The following is a 21,601-nucleotide window of genomic DNA, read 5'->3' as shown; positions in this document are numbered from 1 at the left end:
TTGCTTTTATTTCTTCTTCTTGTCTGATCACTATGGCCAGGACTTCCAGAACTATATTAAACAAGAGTAGTAAAAAAGGGCATCCCTGTCTTGTTCCTGTCCTTAGGGTGAACAGTTTTAGTTTTTGCCCATTGAGTTTGATGTTGGCTATAGGTTTGTCATATATGGCCTTTATTATGTTGAGATATGTTCCCTCTATTCCCACTTTACTGAAGAATTCTTATCAAAAAAGAGTGTTGGATTTTGTCGAGTGCTTTTTCTGCATTGACTGATATGATCATGTGATTTTTGTCTTGCAATCTTGTTATATGCTATATCATATTTATTGATTTGTGAATATTGTACCAGCCTTGCATCTCTGGAATAAATCCCACTTGGTCATGATATACGATCTTTTTAATGTATTGCTGGATCTGGTTTGCTAAAATTTTGTTGAGGATTTTAGCATCTATGTTCATCAGAGATATTGGCCTGTAGTTCTCTTTCTTTGTAGTGTCTTTTTCTGGTTTTGGAATTAGGGTGATGGTGGCCTCATAGAAAGAGTTTGGAAGTATTCCTTCCTCTTGAATTTTTTGGAATAGTTTGAGGAGTAGAGGTGATAGTTCTTCTTTGAATATTGGATAAAACTTCTCCGTGAATCCATCTGGACCAGGGCTTTTGTTTGCTGGAAGTTTTTTATTTTTATTTTTTATTACTGCTTCAATTTCATCATATTTATCGGCCTATTCAGGTTTTCTGATTCTTCCTGATAGAGTTTTGGAAGGTTGTATTTTTCTAGGAATATGTCCATTTCATCCAGATTGTCCTGTTTGTTGGAATAAAATCGTTCATAGTATTTTATTACAATCCTTTGTATTTCTGTGGGGTCAGTTGTTACTTCACCTTTTTTATTTCTGATTTTGTTTATTTGGGTCCTCTCTTTTTGTTTCCTGGTGAGCCTGGTTAGAGGTCTATCAATCTTGTTTATCCTTTCAAAGAACCAGCTCTTGGTTTTATTTTTCTTCTGTATTGTTGTTTGTTTGTTTTTTGGTCTCTATGTCATTCACTTCCCCTTGATATTTATTATTTTCTTCCTTCTACTTGTTCTGGGTTTTTCTCTTTCAGATTATTTAAGTTGTAGTGTTAGATAACTTATTACCAGTTTTTCTTGGTTTTTTTTTTTTTTTTTTTTTTTTTTTTTTATGTAGGCCTGTAGTGCTATGAACTTCCCTCTCAGGACTGCTTTCACTGTGTCCCATAGGTTTTGTATTGTTGTGTGTTCATTTTAATTTGTTTCCAGGATGTTTTTTATTTCTTCTTTGATCTCTTTGGTAACCTACTCATTGTTTAATAGCATGCTATTGAGCCTCCATGTACTTGATTGTTTTTTTAGGATTTTTACTGTAGCTGATTTCTAATTTCATGCCATTGTGGTATGAGAAGATGCTTGATATTTCAATCTTCTTGAATTTGTAGAGACTTAGCTTGTGTCCTAACATGTAGTCTATCTTTGAAAATGTCTTATATTTATTTGGGAAGAATGTATATTCTGTAGCTTTGGAGTGGAATATTCTGAAAATAGCAATTAGTTCCATCTGTTCTAGAGTGTCATTTAAGATTGCTGTTTCCTTGTTGATTTTTCGTCTAGATGATTTATCCATTGATATCAGTGGGGTATTAAAGTCCCCTACTATGATTGTATTGCTGTCGATCTCTCCCTTGATATTCTCCAGAAGTTTTTTATATATTTAGATGCTCCTGTATTGGATGCATATATGTTTACCAGAGTTATAGCCTCCTGTTTTATTGATCCCTGTAATATTATGAAGTAGCCTTCTTTATATCTTGTTATGGCCTTCACTTTGAGCTCTATTTTGTCAAATATAAGTATTGCTATCCTAGGTTTTTGTTTTTTTCATTTCCATTTGCCTGAAAAAAGTTTTTCCTTCCCTTCACTTTCAGTCTGTGTGATTCCTTTGTTCTGAGGTGGGTCTCTTGTATACAACATACATATGGGTCATGTTTTCTTATCCATTCAGGTACCCTATGTCTTTTGATTGGAGCATTTAATCCATTTACATTAAGGTTATTATATATAAGTACTTTTTTGTTGCCACTTTTGTTCTTTATGCCTGTGTTCCTTCTTCCATTTCTATTTCTTCATTTTATAGCAGTCCCTTTAGCATTTCTTACATTGTTGGCTTGGTGGTAATAGTGGTAATAAATGTTCTTAGCTTTTTTTTTTCTGCAAAGCTCCTGATTTCAACCTTCAATTTTGAATGTTAACGCTACTGGATAGAGTATTCTTGAATTCAATTCCTTGCTTTGCCTCACTTTGTATGTGTTTCTGTTGAGAAATCAGTTGATAGTCTAATGGGAGATCCCTTGTAGGTAACTTCCTGTTTCTCTCTGGCAGCCTTAAAGAATCTTACTTTGTCGTTGATGTTTGCCAATTTAATTACAATGTGTCTTGGTGTCAGTCTTTTTGTGTTCATCTTGTTTGAAACTCTCTGTGGTTCTTGGATTTGTGTGATTTTTCTTCCCAACGTCAGGGAAGCTTCCTGTCATTCCTTCTTCAGACAGCTTTTCTATTCCTTGCTCAGCTTTCTCTCCTTCCGGCACCCCTATGATGCAGATGTTGTTTTGTTTCTTGTTGTCCTAGAGCTCCCTTAGACTCTCCTCCTGCTTTTAAAATTTTTTTCCTGTTGCTGCTCTGCTTGGGTGTTTTTTTCGACCTTGTCTTCTAACTCGCTGATTTGGTCCTCAGCATCTTCTAGTCTGCTGTTGAAACCTTTCATTGTGCTCTTTATTGCAGCTATGTCATTCTTCATTTCCACTTTATTCTTACACATCATGATTTCTCATCCAGGCATTTTAAGTATCCTATAACCATTACTCTGAACTCTTTGTCTGACAAATTGCTTGCCTCCATTTCATCTGGTTCCTATTCTGGTGATTCCTCCTTTTCTTTCATTTGGGGGTTGTTTCTTTGTCTCCCCATTTTTGCTGTTCCTTTGTAATTTTTCTATGTATTAGATCAAACTGCTATGCCACCCAGATTTTTTGAATTGGTCTTATGTAGTAGATGTTTTGTGGGACCCATTGGTGCAGTCTCTCATGTTTCCTGGTCTGCGTGTTTTTGGGAGGCCCCCTACTTGAGATATTTGGGTTCTCCTGATATAGTTGGATCTTGAATGTTATTGTTCCATTCATGAATGGAGTCTCCTCTCAGGGTGTCTGATTATGTGGCTCACTCCCTACCACATTGTGCCAACCGTTATGGAGATGCTGAATAAACAGCACAAAATACAACATGACAAGACATGACACAGAAGGAACAGAACAGGAATGTAGATAAGTCACCTATAACCCCAATAAAAGTGACCACCAGAGAAAAGAGAATTAGGAAAGAGGAAAGAGAGCAAGAATGACAGTGAAAAAAAAGAGAAAAAATAAAGAAATAATATGGGGAGAAAACACAACAAAACAAACAAATAAACCAAAAAGCACAAACAAAAAACACCCAGAAAAAAAGGGGGGAAAGAATCTGTGGATTCAGAGCTTAAATAGAGAAAATACAGTTAAGGAATTGGATGAATATGGGAAAGACCACGGTTTAGAATAGAGGATGGAGAAAAGAAATGAGAAGACTGGAAGAAAAAATTAAAAAATTAAAAAAAATTTTTTTTGAAAAGAAGAATGGAGGAGAGAGCAGATAGACCTACATTTAGCAAGTGAAACAAGTAAAAAAATTAGGAGAAGAAAAGAGAAAGAGAAGAAAGAAAAGAAATTGAGTAGTGAAGAAAAAGAAAAGAGAAGGGGAAACGGAGTCGGAGCAGGGAAGAGGAAATTAGATATATAGGTATACCAGTTAATAATGCGGATTTTGTAATCAAAGAAAACACAATAATTTCAAGAGAAACATCAAAAATGCTTTATTCAAAGTAATGTCCATTGCTAGCTACACATTTCCCCATCTTTCAGGTAATTTGTGGATACCGTTCCAATAGAACTTTTCTTGTTTTAAAGCAAACCATTCAGAGACCCAATTTTCCACTTCTTCGTATGTTTTGAAGTGCTACTCAGAAAGTGCATGTGCCATTGATCGGTGCAAGTGGTAATCTGAAGGAGCACGGTCTGGTGAATATGGCGGGTGGGTTAATACTTCCCAGGAAAGATCTTTTAATGTGTCTTTAACTGGTTTTGGAGTGTGTGATGGTGCATTATCATAAAGCAAAATTACTTTGCTGTGTCTTCTGGCCCATTCTGGTCATTTTATGATTAAAGTGTGGTTCAAATTGATTATTTGTTGTTGGCAGCAATCAGTATTAACAGTTTCACCTGTTTTAGAAGCTCATAACACACCATACCTTCCCGATCCCACCAAACGCAGAGCATTGTCTTCTTTCTGAAGAGATTTGGCCTTGCAGTCAATGTTGATGGCTGAGCTGGATCAACCCATGATTTTGTGCATTTGGGATTCTCAAAATAAATCCATTTTCATCGCCAGTCACAATTTGATGCAAAAAAGACCTTCTTTCATGCAGTTGAAGCAACATTTTACTGATGACTTTTTGGTCTTCCATTTGTCTTTCGTTCAGTTGATGTGGCACCCATTTTCCTTCCTTTAAAATCTTTCCCATTGCTTATAAATAATCAGAAATTGTTTGCTGAGCAACGTTTAACCTTTCAGCAAGTTGTTTTTGAGTTTGACACATCTTCATCCAATAATACTTGTAATTGTTGGCCTTCAAACTTTCAGTTGACCTGGACATTCTTTGTCTTTCACATTGAAATCATTACTTTTAAAGCGTTTAAACCAGCGTTCACAAGTATCTTGAGATGGAGCATATTCACCATAAGCTTCCCGAAGTATACAATAACTTTCAGCAGCACTTTTCTTCAAAATAAAATAATGAATTAAAACTTCCCACAAATGCTCTTTTTTTTGGCACGAAATTTGACATTTTTAAGTGTAAACATATCTATGATGTTAAAACCTTCAGCAAATTTGACATATGAAGTTTTGAAGTTTGCTGTCAATTCAAAATAGCATACATATCAAATTGCATATATATCAACATATGTGTAACTCCATCTATTGAAAAAAATCCTCATTATTAACTGGTTTATGAATAAACCAACAGAGACTAGAATAATAACACATCAATAAAGCAGATAAAGAAGTTCTATTTTTGAAAAGGAAGGAAAAAGGAAGGAAATAAGAAAACTAAGATGGGAAAAGGAGAAGAAAAATGGGAGGGAAAAAAAAGAAGTGAGGAAGAAAAAGGTGCAAAAAATAAATAAAAAAATAATAAAATAAGATGAAATTAAAAATTTAAATAACACATTTTAAAAAATAAAAAAGTAAAGTGTCATTCGTTTCAGCAGAGTTTTAATGCCTCCTGAGAGCTGGTTTAGGACCCCATTCTTCTGTTTCTGTCTGCTAATTCTGGGCTTCCTGTTAGGTACTTAGGTGCTGGCCACTGTCAGGCCCTGTCTTTTGGCTTTTTGCACCCTGCTTGAAGCTCCAAGCGATCCACAGGTCCTCAGCTTGTGTCTGTTTCCACAGGCTCTCTGCTTGTCTCTGTTTCCACAAGCCTTGGTGCAAGCAGGCAGAGCCAATCTGCCCTCTTTGTCTGCCTGCCAACTGTCAGTCTTAATCACTCAAGCTTCTCTTTCTGACAGGGCTTTAGGTGGGGTTGGTGTTGTTTTGCTTTCAGAGAATAAGATGGGTATTTTTTCCTGACTCAGAGCTATTCCTCCATGAGTGGCCCAATATATTACTCTAGCCTTGGTTGGTCAGAGATCTTATATGGAGACCAATGGGATTGGCTGGCAACCTGGAGTTTTTATCAGTTTGGTTCCCAGAATAGTAGGGCATACTGGCCCCTCTTCCAATCCAGTCACTGAGGGCTCCTTGGGACTATTCAGGCCCATAACCTTGGCCTCTGCTTTTGTTTCCTCTGTAAAGCTCAAACTGTAGGAGTGGCAGGCTCTATTACCTGCCTTGAGGCTACTGGGAGGGGCTAGCTCTTCTGGGGAGAAATGGCCACTTAGGTTTGGAAGCTTAAGAATGTCCCAGTGCAGGACTCCTGGCCATGTCTCCCTGCCTTGCTTACCTCCCCAGACACCTCAAGTCTGCGCCAAAGCCTCGGGTGAGTTTTGCAATGGAAAAGTCATGTGTTCTGGGTTTAGAGGATAAAAGCAAAGACAAAACCAAACCAAAACTACTATGAAACTGCACTGTGCTGCTTGGGGCACCTTTCACCTTTCATGGTGCAGCCTTTTGCAGCTGTGGTCTTGGGTCCAGATTCCCTGGCAGTCAGCAGCCCTGTGACCTTTTCCTTTTCACAGTTGGATGTTATGACTGTCACCAATGGACATAGCTTTGGTGCAACGCAGCTTCCTCCTTATCTTCTTGGCCTGCTGGCTGGTTGCCCGTCTCAAACCCATGTCCCCATTCCTACAAGTCTCCAGGCATCCTCTGCCCTTTATTGTTGTAAATTGTCTCTTCACCTGTGTCTAATTTGTTAATTCTGGGTGGATGTTCTCTGATTTAGTTCTATTTCCAGTCTGGCTTCAGGATGAGATGCACAAGACGTCTACCTACTGTTGACCAAAAAGCCTTACTGAAAACATAAACTGTCAATTAATATATATAAGATGTTTTATATGCTGTATTCTTACAATAAAGTAAGCTAGAAAAAAATTATAAGGAAAAAAAGACACGTTTACAGTGTTTATTGAAAAAATCCACACATAATTGACCCTCATAGTTCATACCCATGTTGTTTAAGGATCAACTGTGTTAATAATAGACAAAGTAGATTTCAGAGCAAGAGATAAATATCTCAGAAATACTGAGGGTCATTTCAAATGACATAGGAATAAATTCATCAACATTTATGTAGCTAAATATTTATATATCTAATATTTGAGCTTCAAAATACCTGAAGCAAAAGCTGATAGAACTTCAAGAAAAAAAAATTATTAAAATTTATAGTCATAGATTTCAACATGCCTCTGCCAATAACTGATATAAGAAACCCACAGAAAATCAATAAAGATATAGGAGATTTGAACAAACTATCTACCTATTTGATATAACTAATATTTCCATAGCACTCCTACCAGCAGCTGAATACAAGTTATTTTCAAATGCACAAGGAATATTTATTAATGTTATTTTTTGGATTATAAAACAAATCTAAATAAATATATAAGTATTGAAATCATACAATATATGTTATCTGACCATAATTAATTTTAATAAGACAATAGTAACACAAAAATATCTGAATATTTCCCAAATATTTGGAAATTAAATAAAACATTTATACATAACACATGGGTCAGAAAAGAAATCAAGTAGAAATTAAAGAGTATTTTTAACTAATTAAAAATTTAAAACATAATATATTAAATTTGGGAGTATGTAGTTAAAGCTGTGTTTAGAGGAAAACTTATAGTACTAAGTGCCTATATTAAAAATAAAGAACATTAATGACTTCTGCATATGCCTTGAGAAGCTAGAAAGAAAGAACAAATTAAACCAAACATAAGAGAATAAATAAAAGAATAAAAAGCAGAACTTTTAAAAAAGAAAACAAAAGCAATAGAGAAACCAATGAAACCAAAAACCAAAAGATCATTCAAAATTAATCAACCTCTAACTAGATTAATCATTAAAAAGAGAGTACAGAAATGGCTAATGTCAAAAATTGTAGAGGGGACACCACCAATGATCCTCTAGACCAGTGATGGCAAACCTTTTGAGCTCAGTGTGTCAGCATTTTGAAAAACCCTAACTTAACTCTGGTGCCGTGTCACATATAGAAATTTTTTGATATTTGCAACCATAGTAAAACAAAGATTTATATTTTTGATATTTATTTTATATATTTAAATGCCATTTAACAAAGAAAAATCAACCAAAAAAATGAGTTTGCGTGTCACCTCTGACACGCGTGAAATAGGTTCGCCATCACTGCTCTAGACATTCAAAGAATGGTAAGGTGATAATTTGAATAACTGTATGACAACAAATATATTTTTTCCACAGACTATTTGGCAGACTTTCTAACATACAAATACTATTTCAATGACTAACTAAGCCTCTGCCATTCTCATATTAGGTTCCAATTTGAAGTACTTGTTTAATTATATCTATATATGAAGTGACCAAAGAGGATTATTGAGAACTCTTATGTCTGTTGTGATCTACATTTGGGCCTTACCAATACATTCTTAAATTTTTAATGGTCTTTTATGCATCTCTCTCATAGCTCCTTATCTAAATCACACACTCTGGAGAAAAGATATTATGTTCTATGGCTCTTTTATCTACCTCCTAAATCTAAATATAATGTTGAACGATACATTGTTTTTGCCTAATAAATACAATCAGAATTCAATTCAGATGAATGGCAAAATTAAATATTTACTTTCTACCTTTCTATCATTCTACAAATGGCATAGAATTTGTCTACAGGATATCGCTAGCTAATTATGAAAACTGAAAAACTCATTCACAATCTCTAGATCTCAGCTTCCTCACCTATAAAATGGAATTGCCCCACATTTCTCAATAAACATTGCAGTTTTTTAAAAAATGGTCCTTTTGATTATTTGAATGGGCTTATAAAATGTAGATTAAAGTGCAAATGTAATTCAACATAAGAGCTTTTGTTAAGTAATAGAGGGAATATTTATATCATTTTGTTGTTAATATTGTTACAGAGCAATTTCTGCTTTAAATTCTAACAGAAAATGTAGCTAGTAGTGGTATAAATTAATTAGAACTTGTATTCTCACATACCTAAAAGCTAGAAGGGGCAACTCAGACACCAGTTCACACTCACCATTGTTGACGCCATCCTCCGGTCACTAGGTATCTGCTAGGCAATATTCAAGGCATGTGGCCAAGGAAATGTGCCAATGCATGCATCCTTTTCATCAGAAAAGCAAAATCCTGCCTAAAACCCCCAGCCCACCCTCAGCAAATTTTGGCTTATATCTCATTGACCAAAATTGTGTCACTTGGGTGCCCATAGCTACAAGACAGGCTGAGAAAGCAATTAGCTTTTCCAACATCTGCAGTGGAAGGCAGAAAAATAAAAGGGTTTGAGAGTGCCCATTGGATCAGACAGCCCTAGTGGTTCCCAGATAGCTTATTTTGTCTAGGCACAGGAGTAGACCTCGCAGCTCCTCCCATTCTAGGGGAATGGTAGAAAACAGCATGGAAGTCAGCATCTAAAGATCTGGTTCTGTTGTAGAACTGTCAGTTGCTAGCTATGACTTTCAGTGAGCTGTAATTTATTTCTTTGAACTCAATTTCCTCATCTATATATCAGAAATAATGGTACCTACTTTAAATGTGGAGGATAAAATGAGAAAATGGATGCTAAAATTGTGGGTAAATATTTAACTCTTATTATCATGCTAATCTAATCTAATAAAAGGGCAATATGCAAATTAACTGTCACTCTGTCACAAAGATGGAGGTGCCCATAGCATCCATGCCCCAGCCGAGGAGGGAGGGAGGGCGTCTGGGCAGGCAGCACACACAGCTCGGTGCACATCCTCAGCCCAGCGGACACAATGCAGGGCTGGGGGTGTGCTCTCAGTGGCCGCCGCGCGGCTTGGAGCACACCCCCACCTCAGCAGACACAACACAGGGGGGCCTCTGTGCGTGAGCTGAAGAGGAAACACCTTTTCTGACCTCTCATTGGCTAAGCTCCCTGTACGCCACCACTCACAGTGTTCTTGGTAACTTGGGTAATAAGAATCCAACAAGGTGATCTAGGGTTTTTCCACCACACTCCTGGAGGAAAAAACTAAGGCCTGCTGCTGAAAGGGCTAAGAAATGTCATATCCTGCCCTAGCTGGTTTGGCTCAGTGGATAGAGCCTCAGCCTGCCAACCACAGGGTCCGGGTTCGATTCTGATCAAGGGCATGTACCTAGGTTGCAGACTCCTCCCTGGCCGGGGCCCAGGTCAGGGCTCATGCAAGAGGCAACCAATCGAAGTGTCCTTCTCACATTGATGTTTCTCTCTGTCTTTCCCTTTCTCTTTCAAGCTCTCTAAAAATCAATGGAAACATATCCTCAGGTGAGAATAAAAGAAAGGAAGAAAGAAAGAAAGAAAGAAAGAAAGAAAGAAAGAAAGAAAGAAAGAAAGAAAGGAAGAAAGAAAGAAAGAAAGAAAGAAAGAAATGTTATATCCTATGAAAGACATCTTGAAAATGCCTAAAAGTTGTCATTTTTTCATGGTGAAGGGACTAGAGTCTGTGTTGATGAAAACACCGTGGCAACTGCAGTGACTGGCAGTGGCAGCAGCATCGGGGTGATGGGGCTGGCACCTTCCCCTGATCAGCCCGGTCATCTCCTGCAGAGGGAGGCCGGTCTGCTCCCACGGGGAGCAGGCCTAAGCTGTCAGTAGGACATCCCCTGAGGGATCCCAGTCTGTGAGAGGGGGCAGGCTGGGCTGAGGGACACCCACCCCAGTGCATGAATTTCGTGCACCGGGCCTCTAGTCTATATATATATAAAGAGGTAATATGCTAATTGGTCCTAACGGTGTCCCAGTCATGACCGTTCAACAGGCTGTGTGCCCACAGGAGCTGGTGGGCAGGGACGGGGGCGGGGACTTGCACCACCGGGACTTGAGGCTGCTGCCGGGGGCAGCCTCCCCGGCAGAGGCACATACAGGCCACCGCACCACCCAGCCTGGAGGGGGCATCAGGATGGGGGCAGCCCCCCCGACGGAGGTGTGCGCAGGCCCTTGGCACTGCCTGGCCTGGAGGGGGGTGTCAGGATGGGGGCGGGGCCTCGGTGGAGAGCTCTCAACACTCCTGTGCTGGGGTCTGAAGGTGCGGAGAGGAAGGGAGAGCAGGTGAGCAGTTATGGGGTTTAGGCCAGGAAGGAAGAGCAGATAGGCAGTTAGGGGGATCAGGCCAGGAGGGGAGAACAGATAGGCAGTTAGGGTGATCAGACAAGGAGGGGAGAGTAGTTAGGGCCATCAGGCTGGCAGGCAGATGAGCACTTAGGACAGTGATGGCGAACCTATGACACGCGTGTCAAAGGTGACACGTGAACTCATTTTTTTGGTTGATTTTTCTTTGTTAAATGACATTTAAATATATAAAATAAATATCAAAAATATAAATCTTTGTTTTACTATGGTTGCAAATATCAAAAAATTTCTATATGTGACACGGCACCAGAGTTAAGTTAGGGTTTTTCAAAATGCTGACACGCTGAGCTCAAAAGGTTCGCCATCACTGACTTAGGAGCCAGTGGTTCTGGATTGTGAGAGAGATCCCAGATTGGAGAGGGTGCAGGCCAGGCTGAGGGACGTCCCCCCCCCCCCCCCCACCGCCCATGCATGAATTTCATGCACCAGGCCCCTAGTTATTTATAACAATGCAACAACAAGTATTAAGGTTACATAATTGGATAAAACATGAAATGCTGGTAAATTCATCTGCTTTCACAAAGCAAGTTGGAGAATTTCTGCCCTTAATAGAGTTACAAAGCACTTCTATAATTCTTTACTTCTGAAAAATCATATTTCCCCCCACAACTTTGGAACACATTTGGTTTCCTCTGAGTGAACCATAAAGCACTAATGTGAGCATAAAGCTTCTTTATCTTCCAACAAAGAGCTCAAAAAAATAGTCATCCAACAAATTTTAAAAGTTCTTTTGCAACTATGAGAAGCCTTAGCATTTTAAAAGTAACATGGTACTGCCCTAGCAAGTTTGGCTCAGTGGATAGAGCGTTGGCCTGTGGACTGAAGAGTCCCGGATTTGATTCCGGTCAAGGGCACATGCCCAGGTTGCAAGGTTGAACCCCAGTAGGGGGCATGCAGGAGGCAGCCAATCAATGATTCTCTCTTAGCATTGACATTTCTATCTTTCTTGCCCTCTCCCTTCCTCACTGAAATCAATAACAATATTTTTTAAAATAAATAAATAAAATAAAAGTAACATGGTATTTCTTATAGAAGAGCTAACCATTCTCTGATTTATCTTCTTAAAGTATATCATGTCCTAAACATAAATCTGTGATGATGGAGAAATTATTTTATATGAATCTTAAATTTATATACAAATATAAAGATATAATCATTATAAATAATATACAGTTGGCTAATTTCTTAAATCCCTTTCTAGGACTCATCTCTGCTTCTACATTCTACTCAGAATGTGACTGTAAATGCACAGAACTCTGAAGGGGAGGTCACTGGAAGATTAAAAGTGGGTGAGTGAGGCTTCATCACAGTGCTTTGCATATATGTGGTCCATGAACAGTGTGCTAAATTAATGAGTTTGTTTTTTTCTTCTAAAGAATTCAAAGTTATTTATGAACAATCAATGTATGAATTTAGAAAAATATCATGTTGTGCTGACCACAGAGAATAAGTAGCATCAGGGGACAACCGTCTGAAGTATTTTAATTAAAGTTATTTTGATTCCAAGAAATAGAGGAGCATTCAAGGTACCACAAGAAACATAATGATTATTACAGGATATAAAAGAATCTCACAGAGACAAAAGAAAAATAACCAAAGTAGTTGGCCTCAGAAAACAGAGACCAGGGGCTGAGACCCAAAAGTATTTGTTTTTTCTCTCTCCCTCATTCTCTTCTTCTCTCTCTACCTCCTCCCTATATGTCCCTCTCCCCCTCTCTGCCATGTACCCCTGCTTCCCAGTGTATATTTGCCTCTTTCCCTTGGGTATTACAGCTGCATCTGTTCAAACTTTATATGACCTCCAGGACCTCTCCAGTTTTTCATCTGATTAGTTGTAGTTCTCAACACCAACCAATTTAGTCTTTTAATTCCATTAATTCTAAATTCATGACTTATCTTCAACTGAATGCCCTTGGCCAGGCTATGCAAATCTATCCAACCAGAAAAGACCAGAGAATAAGGTCACATGGGAGTGAAGTCACATAAAAACTTGCATGGTAAGAAAAAGGATTCAGGCAAAACAAAAATGTATAAAAGAAATAACAAAAGGGTAAGCCAGCATGTAAAAGAAAAATGTATACATTCTCTACACCATCAGCATTCTATATGTTTGCCAAATTTAAGAAATTAGATGGCCCTTTTGATTATGGGAAAATAGATCACAAGCTGGTTAACTTTGTGTCTTTTTATTTATTTATTTATTTATTTATTATTTATTTACTTATTTAATGTTTTTATATGTATGATTGAGTTTATTGCAAGAAATTGTAAGAGAAAATGGAGTTGAAGAAAGAAAAGAAGTGAAGACACACCTGGATAGGGGTTTTCACACTGGGCCTACTATCCGCAGGCCTCAGCAGCCCTTCCATGGATCCCTCCAATTCTCTCACATCAAAAGATTGATCTTGCAAGTAATTTCCATGTTGTAGATCCTCCAGCAAATTTCATAGTTCTACCTCTTCCTTCAGTTCCTTCAGTGACAAAGCTTCTCATAGTACCTGCATCTATTGATGTCCTCAATGAACATCATCCACGCTGAGGATTCTGTTTAAGGTCCTGTATGCCCCTTCCATGTTCCCTTAGTATACCACCACAGTCCTGGCAATGAACTTCACATGTCCTGCTATGACCTTGGAATTAAGTCCTCAATCTGTAAGACCCCAAGCCCTTGGGACCCAGCTGACGTAAAGTCTGCTCACAACAGGAAGTGGAAACAAACAAACAAACACACGTGTTTCTTCTTTTAAATGGCTGTTTTCACAAAACAGAATAATGTTACATTGGAAACTACAGCCATGTGTAAACCTGATGGTTTCTTTTTATTATACTAATACAAGAACTCCATATTTTATGTTCTTTTAATCTTTATAACTTATTTCACAAAATTAATTGTATTTCTCTTTTGCTTAGAAGTTTGTTTGATCACTAAGTCCAGTGAAATTCTCAGTGTATCTAGAGATGAACTTGAGCTTATTGGGCATACATGTTCTTGAAACTTGTCTAAGTCAAGTGATATGCTCTTGATTAATTATATAGTACTAGTGGACCGGTGCACAAAAATTTGTGCACACGGGGGGCATCCCTCAGCCCAGCCTGCCCCCTCTAACAGTCTGGGAGCCCTCACAGGATGTCCTACTGATGTCCCTGTGAGGAGCGGGCCTAAGCCGAAGTCTGGCCTCCCTCTGTATATAGATACAGGTATATAGATACTTTCTGAAGTCAGCACAGACTCCTTCCTTATTTCTTTCCTCTGCAGTTGGAGAATAGGGGACTAAAAGGTGGACACAGAACTGTGGCCGGTCCTGGGGCTCTTGTAGGCAGCAGAAAGAAGGAGAGGGCTGGGGAAAGTCTAGACATGGTTTTCTTCAATTGTCCTCCCTTCCTCTGGGCCCCTCGCTCTGTTCTCCCCTTGTCGTGGTGGACGCTTGGGCCTCGGACTGACAGGAGCCCAGCGACGGTGGAGTTCAGCCCCCTCACTTCTCAGCTGAACATACAACCACCTCACATTCCAAGTGGAGCTGTTTTCAAGTGGCTACAGTGCTGGCAATTCATGCCTCCCGGCCTTTCCCCTCTCGGGTTTCCTCCTTGGGTCAGTTGCAAACTTCACCGAGACACCGAAGCAACTGTGCCCTGGTACTTCTGCACCGGCCCCTGCCCGGGCCCACACCAGGAGGATCCCAGCTGAGGTCCCCTCCCTGCACCCAGCACTCTCCTCCCTGTTCTACCACTGGGGGAAGGGAACAGCTCACCTTCTCTGGACCCTGCCAACCTGGCAGGCTGAGGCATAGGCCAGGAGGTGCAGCCTAGGGTGCTGGTGGGTGCTGGTGGCTGCGAGCCTTCTCCCTCTCCCTGAAGCGTGGGGTGGGGTTGCAGCAGCTCACAGCCGCCCCTGGGCACCATGCATGGAGATACCACTCTCCACTGAGCCACCGTCTGCGCAGGACCTGTGGGGGTTGGGATGGCCTCGGGCTCCCACTGGCCCCACTGTAGCCAGACTCGGCTTGGCTGGCCACCCCCACTGCCAGAGGGCTGTGCATGCCCCATGGGCCTCATCGCCCTCATGAATCCCCGTGGTCTGGCGATCCCATCCCAGGAAGTGGCCATCCTGATTGCCATAGCTCACTCTCTGGTGCAGTTGGGCCTGCCCAGCAAGCATGTAGGCAGGAGCTGAGCCTCTGAGGGGAAGGAGGAGGGATGTGGGCCAGGGCAGAAGTGGGGAACTTGGTGGTGTAAACACAGCCCCCCCCCACCTCTGTGGGCCCCTCGCTGCGCTGCATTCCCAAACCACTGGGTGCCTCTGCCCAGCACTGTGCTCTTGGGCCTGGGGTGGGGATGAGGGACCTGGAGCTGCGGCCTGAAGGCAGCCCTCACTGGCCTGAATCACAGTGGTTGATCAGGGAGGGATGCGGGGTGCCAAATTCCGCTCCTCTCTCTCTTCTCTCTCTCTCTCTCTCTCTCTCTCTCTCTCTCTCTCAGAGGGCCCCGTGTCCGGGCGGGCGGTCGGGGCTCAGGCCCCGCTCACCATTGTTTTGCTGGGACTGCTGACCTGGCCCAGGCCCCTGGCCAGCCTCCTGCGCCTGGACCCCAAGCAGCAGTGGAGCTTCCAGCAGCCAAAGCAGCAGCAGTAGCCAGCTGGGGGGCGGCGGCGGTGGTGGCCAGATTCCCAGCTCCCCTCTGCCATGGCCCCACTGGGAGCACCCTGGCACAAAGTTCCCAGCTCCCGGCGCCAGCAGCTGGGGACTTCTTAGGTGCCTCCTCCTCCCCACCGCCCTCGCTTCATGAGTCGCAAGTTTCCCCAGAGGCAGCGGCTGCAGGACGCAGAGCAGGAGCCAGGGGAGCAGGCTGAGTGTGGCTCGGGCTAGACAGAGGGCACCGGCGCAGAGGAGATCTCCCCGGCAGCAGGGGGAGTCACTGACCCTGGGGAGATCTCCTCCGCGTGCCGGTGCCCTCCATCAAGCCTGAGCCAGAGCCGCGCTTGGCCCACTCCCCTGTCTCCCGCTCTGGGTCCTGCAGCCGTCGCCTCCGCGGAAAATTGGGATTCATGAAGCAGACAGCTGGGAGAGCCAGGTGGCTCCAGTGCTCCAGGGTTGCCTCCTGCCTTCCTGGCCCTGGGCTGGATGGCTCCCGGCGGGTGGGCGGGGCTCATGCTAAGGCAAGCAATGCTGCTGATCCCCTGCCCACCCCCGGGTCCCACACAGGAGTGGGCCCCCTGTCTCTGGTAGGCGGGGAAAGTGATCGGCACAGCTTGCCTTGGCCCCAGCCCCCGCCCACCCCCCCCCATCACACATGGGAGTGGGCCCCGTGTCTCTGGTAGGTGGGCGAAGCAATCAGCACCGCTTGCCTTGGTCCCAGCCCCCACCTACCCCCAGATCACACATGGGAGTGAGCCCCCTGTCTCTGGTAGGTGGGGGAAGCAATTGGCACCGCTTGCCTTGGCCCCGGTCCCCGCCTGCCCCGATGGTTCACGGGGGGCCTGGATGGCGGCTTGCGCTGTCCTACCCTGCCTTCAGTATGCAAATTAGCCGCCATCTTTGTTAGCGGTTAACCGCCATCTTAGTTGGCAGTTAATTTGCATATCGCCCTGATTAGCCAATGGGAAGGGTAGCGGTCGTACGCTAATTACCATGTTTCTCTTTTATTAGATAGGATTATAATTTATCTTTACAATCATTTCTTAAAACTCTTTAAATGACTAGCTTTAAAATGTTTGCGGGATTTTGCCCATTTTTGCCATTATTTCAACAAACATTTATCAAATGCCTATGTACCAGTTTCTATATGCTGCGAAGTAATTAATAACATATAAGTGTTATTATTTTTTAGAAATTACAAAAGTAAATAACTCCTTTTATATTCTTAAAAATGATTTAAAACAAATCCTCATTTCCTCACTTAATTTTTGGTTAAATGTGGATTTTCATATATCGTCCAAGGGAATTAGAAATAATAGAAGTCTGTTACCAATTTCATGAATAAAAAAACGAAACAAAACTGAAGCACTAAAAAAGCTAATTTGCTCCAGAAGGAACAGCTAGTTAGTAGAAAAGTCAAACCAGGAATGACCCCAGGACTTGTTTCTCTCAGCCAGGAGTGTTTCCACTAGCCCTCCCTCTCTCTAACCAGATTTCCTTAAATTATGGCATGCCAGTAACTGTTACAGCTATTGCAAATATAGTTAACATTTTTGACAACAAAGAATTTACTGGGGAAAAAAGTTTCCCATTGGAATTACTTTGGTTTAAACTGTTAGCCTCAAATCTTGACTTTTAACCTTAGTTTCATGCCTGATCACTAAAATTAGTAATTTCTATTAAATAATAGAGTTCCGATGCACAAAATTCATACAAGGGGCTCGGCCCCTACCGCTTCGGCTTCATCTGAAGGACGTCCAAATGACATCCAGTTTAATTAGCATATTACGCTTTTATTATTATAGATTTGGTTGGAAAGCCTCTTATGTTGAAAACCCTGAGCTAAGGATTATAACTCAGTTCACCAAATCCAAGATTATTTTCAGTAGATGACTTCTGACAATCAAAGTCATTCCAGCCTCACATTTTCTAAAAGAAGTTAAATTTAGCCAATCCAGATATTAAAATGTAACTTATGTGAACTAGCCAAATTAACCCCATTTAATTAAATGAATAATTATTTACCATTAAACCACCGAAAAAAATGGCAATCAATACAGTCAAAACCAAAAGTCTTAAATTCCAAAAGAAATCAAGCATTGAAAAGCAAGCACTAATAGCTAGCATTTCAAATCTTTGAACTATGTTTTTTCTTTTCTTTTTATTAAATTTATTTGGGTGATATTTGCTAATAATTTATATAGGTATCAAGTGTATATTTCTATGATATACATAATCTTCATGTTGCATTATGTGCCCACCACCCAAAGTCAAATAATCATCCATCACCATATATTTGACCCTGTTGAACTAAAAGATATCAAATCATAAGCAACAATAATAGAATCTTACCTTATAAATTCAGCTCTGGTCACTACAGTTAATTTTCTTTTGATTTAAAATAACAGAAACTCATTCTGGTTAGCTAAAAAATGAGACACACTCAGAAGTATGCAAATTGTACTCAGATGGGTTTGTGAGATTTGATATTTATTTTGAAATGATGTTATCTTAAATTCAAGCAATCACAGTGGAGTGGGGAGGGCTGTTAATGAGGCATATTGTATGACAGGAAGAATTTGATTGTATTTTCACTAGACAAACCCTAAGCCAATTTCACAAATTCATCAGATCATAAAACCTTCCTTTATTTATTTCCTGTATGTTTTATTTATTTCATTCCTTACATTAAAAATTAATTTTACCAGGTAGCTGTTTTACTTATCACCAAGATAGAATTTAAATTTTATTTCTTAAAGACCTTTTCTACAAAAGATTACTTGCTCAGTTCTAATCCATGTCCAGCTAGGTTATAAAAACTAGTAGGTTATTAATAAGAGTTAAAAGATCAATTATAAACTTAATTATTTTAAGAGATTACTATCCCTATTATTTTGGGCTTGTTATCTTTGGAGAACAATTTTTTCTGAAGTGGAAAACATATTTAAATTTAACATTCAATGTCTATATTTTTAATAATATTAAAATGAAACTTTATTCACTACTGTACCTTTATTTAAATAGTACCCTTTACTGGAGTGCCTCCTTCTCCCTCAGTAGGGAACCATAAAGTGTTTCCTCAAGGTCCATTCAGATATCATCTCCCCCAGCGTTCTGTTTCTGACCCCCAGGGTGGACCATCAATTACTTGTCGAGGTTCTCATTGAACATTGTCCATGCTAGTATCGTGGCATCTATCAAATTGTCCTGGAACTAAATTTATATGCTTTTTTCTTTTATAAACTATGAACTTATAAACTGTGAGCTACATCTCACTCACTTATATATCCTCAATTTTTATAGCACAGGACCTTGAGCATAAAAAAAATACAATAAATTTGTGTTTAACAGAAACTACATTTTCTTTTATTTAAGCAAATGCTTATATGGTTTGTTACTAAGAAAAATTAGGCAACTAAATTCATTTGTTGAAGATTTCATCAATATATATAAAACAATGATTACAGAAAAAGTCATTAATTTAACACCTTTTACTTAATAAAGCCTCCTAAAATTGTTATATAAATCTCCAGCAAGCAAAACTATTTGAACTCTTACTGGATAAATAATTTCAAATTTTTTTCTTCTTAATTTTAAACTCAGATAACTGTATATTGAAGATAACTGTATATTCATCATTTAATGAAAATCAGCGTTTATACATAAGGTATATCAGTGACCCAGGTATATGATGACACTGAATCACTGGGTGACTGAGTCTGAGTGAAAGCTCAAAAGAGCAAAAATACAAGCAACTATCAAAAAAATTAAGGCAGGCTTCCTTAAGAGAAAGAAGATAAAAGAGGAAAAAATGAATCCACTTTATAAGGGACACACACACAAACACACACACACAAACACACACTCTTTTTTTTTAAAAAAAACAATGTTTATCATTTCTTAATTAAATCTTTATTGTTCAGATTATTACAGTTGTTCTTCTTTTTCCCCCCATAGCTCTCCTCCACCAGGTTCCCACCCCCACCCTCTGCCCTTACCCCACCACCCCCACTGTCCTCATCCATAGGTGTACAATTTTTGTCCAGTCTCTTCCTGCATCCCCACACCCCTTCCCCCCCCCCCCGAGAATTGTCAGTCCACTCCCTTTCTATGCCCCTGATTCTATTATATTCACCAGTTTATTCTGTTCATCAGATTTTTTATTCACTTGATTTTTAGATTCACTTGTTGATAGATATGTACTTGTTGTTCATAATTTTTATCTTTGCCTTCTTCTTCTTCTTCTTCCTCTTTTTAAAGAATACCTTTCAGCATTTCATATAATACTGGTTTGGTGGTGATGAACTCCTTTAGCTTTTTCTTATCTGTGAAGCTCTTTATCTGACCTTCAATTCTGAATGATAGCTTTGCTGGATAAAGTAATCTTGGTTGTAGGTTCTTGCTATTCATCACTTTGAATATTTCTTGCCACTCCCTTCTGGTCTGCATAGTTTCTGTTGAGAAATCAGCTGACAGTCATATGGGTACTCCCTTGTAGGTAACTGACTTTTTTTCTCTTGCTGCTTTTAAGATTCTCTCTTTGTCTTTTGCTCTTGGCATTTTAATTATGATGTGTCTTGGTGTGATCTTCTTTGGATTCCTTTTGTTTGGGGTTCTCTGCACTTCCTGGGCTTGTAAGTCTATTTCTTTCACCAGGTAGGGGAAGTTTTCTGTCATTATTTCTTCAAATAGGTTTTCAATATCTTGCTCTCCCTCTTCTTCTGCCACCCATATAATTCAGATGTTGGTACGCTTGAAGCTGTCCCAGAGGCTCCTTACACTTTCTTCATATTTTTGGATTCTTTTTTCTTTTTGCTTTTCTGGTTAGGTGTTTTTTGCTTCTTCGTATTTCAAATCTTTGACTTGATTCTTGCGATCCTCTAGTCTGCTGTTGGATCTCTGTATAATATTCTTTATTTCATTCAGTGTATGCTTAATTTTTATTTGGTCCTTTTTCATATCCTCGAGGGTCTCACTAGATTTATTGAAGGACTCATTAAATTTATCGGCAGTTTCTAGAAAATTCTTAAAAAACCTTATAACCGTGGTTTTGAACTCTATATCCAGTCGTTTGCTTTCCTCCATTTCTGTCATTTGTGACCTGTTTCTTTGTCTCCGCATTTTTTATGCTTCCCTGTGTTGATAGAGTGGCTTTCTGTGCTAGGTGTCCTATAGGGCCCAGTAGCTCAGCCTCCCCAATTACCTGAGGTGGACACTATTGGTGCACCCCTTTGTGGGCTTTGTGCACAGTCTTGTTGTAGTTAAGCCTTGATTGTAGTTGGTATCACTGGGAGGAATTGACTGCCAGGGCAATTTGCTGTGAGAATCAGCTGTGTCTACAGTGGGAGAACTTCTGTGCTGGAGACACCCTTATGGGGCAAGACTTGCTTCAGTGGGGCTTTGGTGCTCACTGAGTCTGCCCCCTGAGTGTGCCCCTTATGGATCTGAGGAGTTGTAATCTGGATGGTCCCACTCTGAACACTGGGTACACTGGCTCTTGGATCTCTAAGGAGGTGCTAATTTAGCCTCTGCCCGAGGCTACCCAGCAGGAGCTATGAAGAGATCTGCAGATTCCTCTTCTTTGTTTGGGATTTGGAGGTGTCCAGATGAGGCCCAGCTGTGAAGCAATGCAAGCTGCTGTGGGGCCTTGGGCCTTCTTTTGGAAGTTCTGGGTCTCTCTGACCCAGCTGCAGTTTGTTAGGTAATTTTAGATTGCAAAGGGCCAGGTCATTCATATGCAAAAGCCTCTGGGCACAGCTTGGGTGGGGCAGGGTCTCAGGGAATCAACAGGACGGAGCAAACAGCTATGGCTGATCCTCAGTCCTTCCCTAAGAGGCCCCAGCTCTCAGTGTCCCTCGGTAATCGCTGCAAGCACCTTTGAGAGAAAGCCGCCCTCGAGTTCCGCCTGCTGCCAGACAGTCCAGTTTCTCCCTGTATGAGTCTGGGTCCCCAGAGGACTAGCGCAGAACTGGAGTTGAGACGCGGGAGCGTGTGTCTCCCTCCCGATTGAAAAAG

The 21,601-nt window shown here is 40.6% G+C and overlaps 1 protein-coding gene and 1 pseudogene across 1 annotated transcript in view; one reads left to right on the top strand and one right to left on the bottom strand.

Annotated features, from left to right (window-relative positions):
* The window catches only part of SGCG (sarcoglycan gamma), a 148,637-nt gene that overhangs the window by 59,794 nt on the left and 67,242 nt on the right, over nucleotides 1-21,601 (top strand). Inside the window, exon 4 of the mRNA XM_014449703.2 lies at nucleotides 12,157-12,244. Within this exon, the coding sequence (XP_014305189.1) occupies nucleotides 12,157-12,244 (88 nt within the window). The remainder of the gene's footprint in view (nucleotides 1-12,156; nucleotides 12,245-21,601) is intronic.
* LOC102418300 lies at nucleotides 13,309-17,354 on the bottom strand (annotated as a pseudogene).

The sequence above is a fragment of the Myotis lucifugus genome, unplaced genomic scaffold (assembly GCF_000147115.1).
Source record: "Myotis lucifugus unplaced genomic scaffold, Myoluc2.0 scaffold_7, whole genome shotgun sequence".
Taxonomy (NCBI): domain Eukaryota; kingdom Metazoa; phylum Chordata; class Mammalia; order Chiroptera; family Vespertilionidae; genus Myotis; species Myotis lucifugus.
This window is presented reverse-complemented; position numbering and strand designations above follow the sequence as displayed.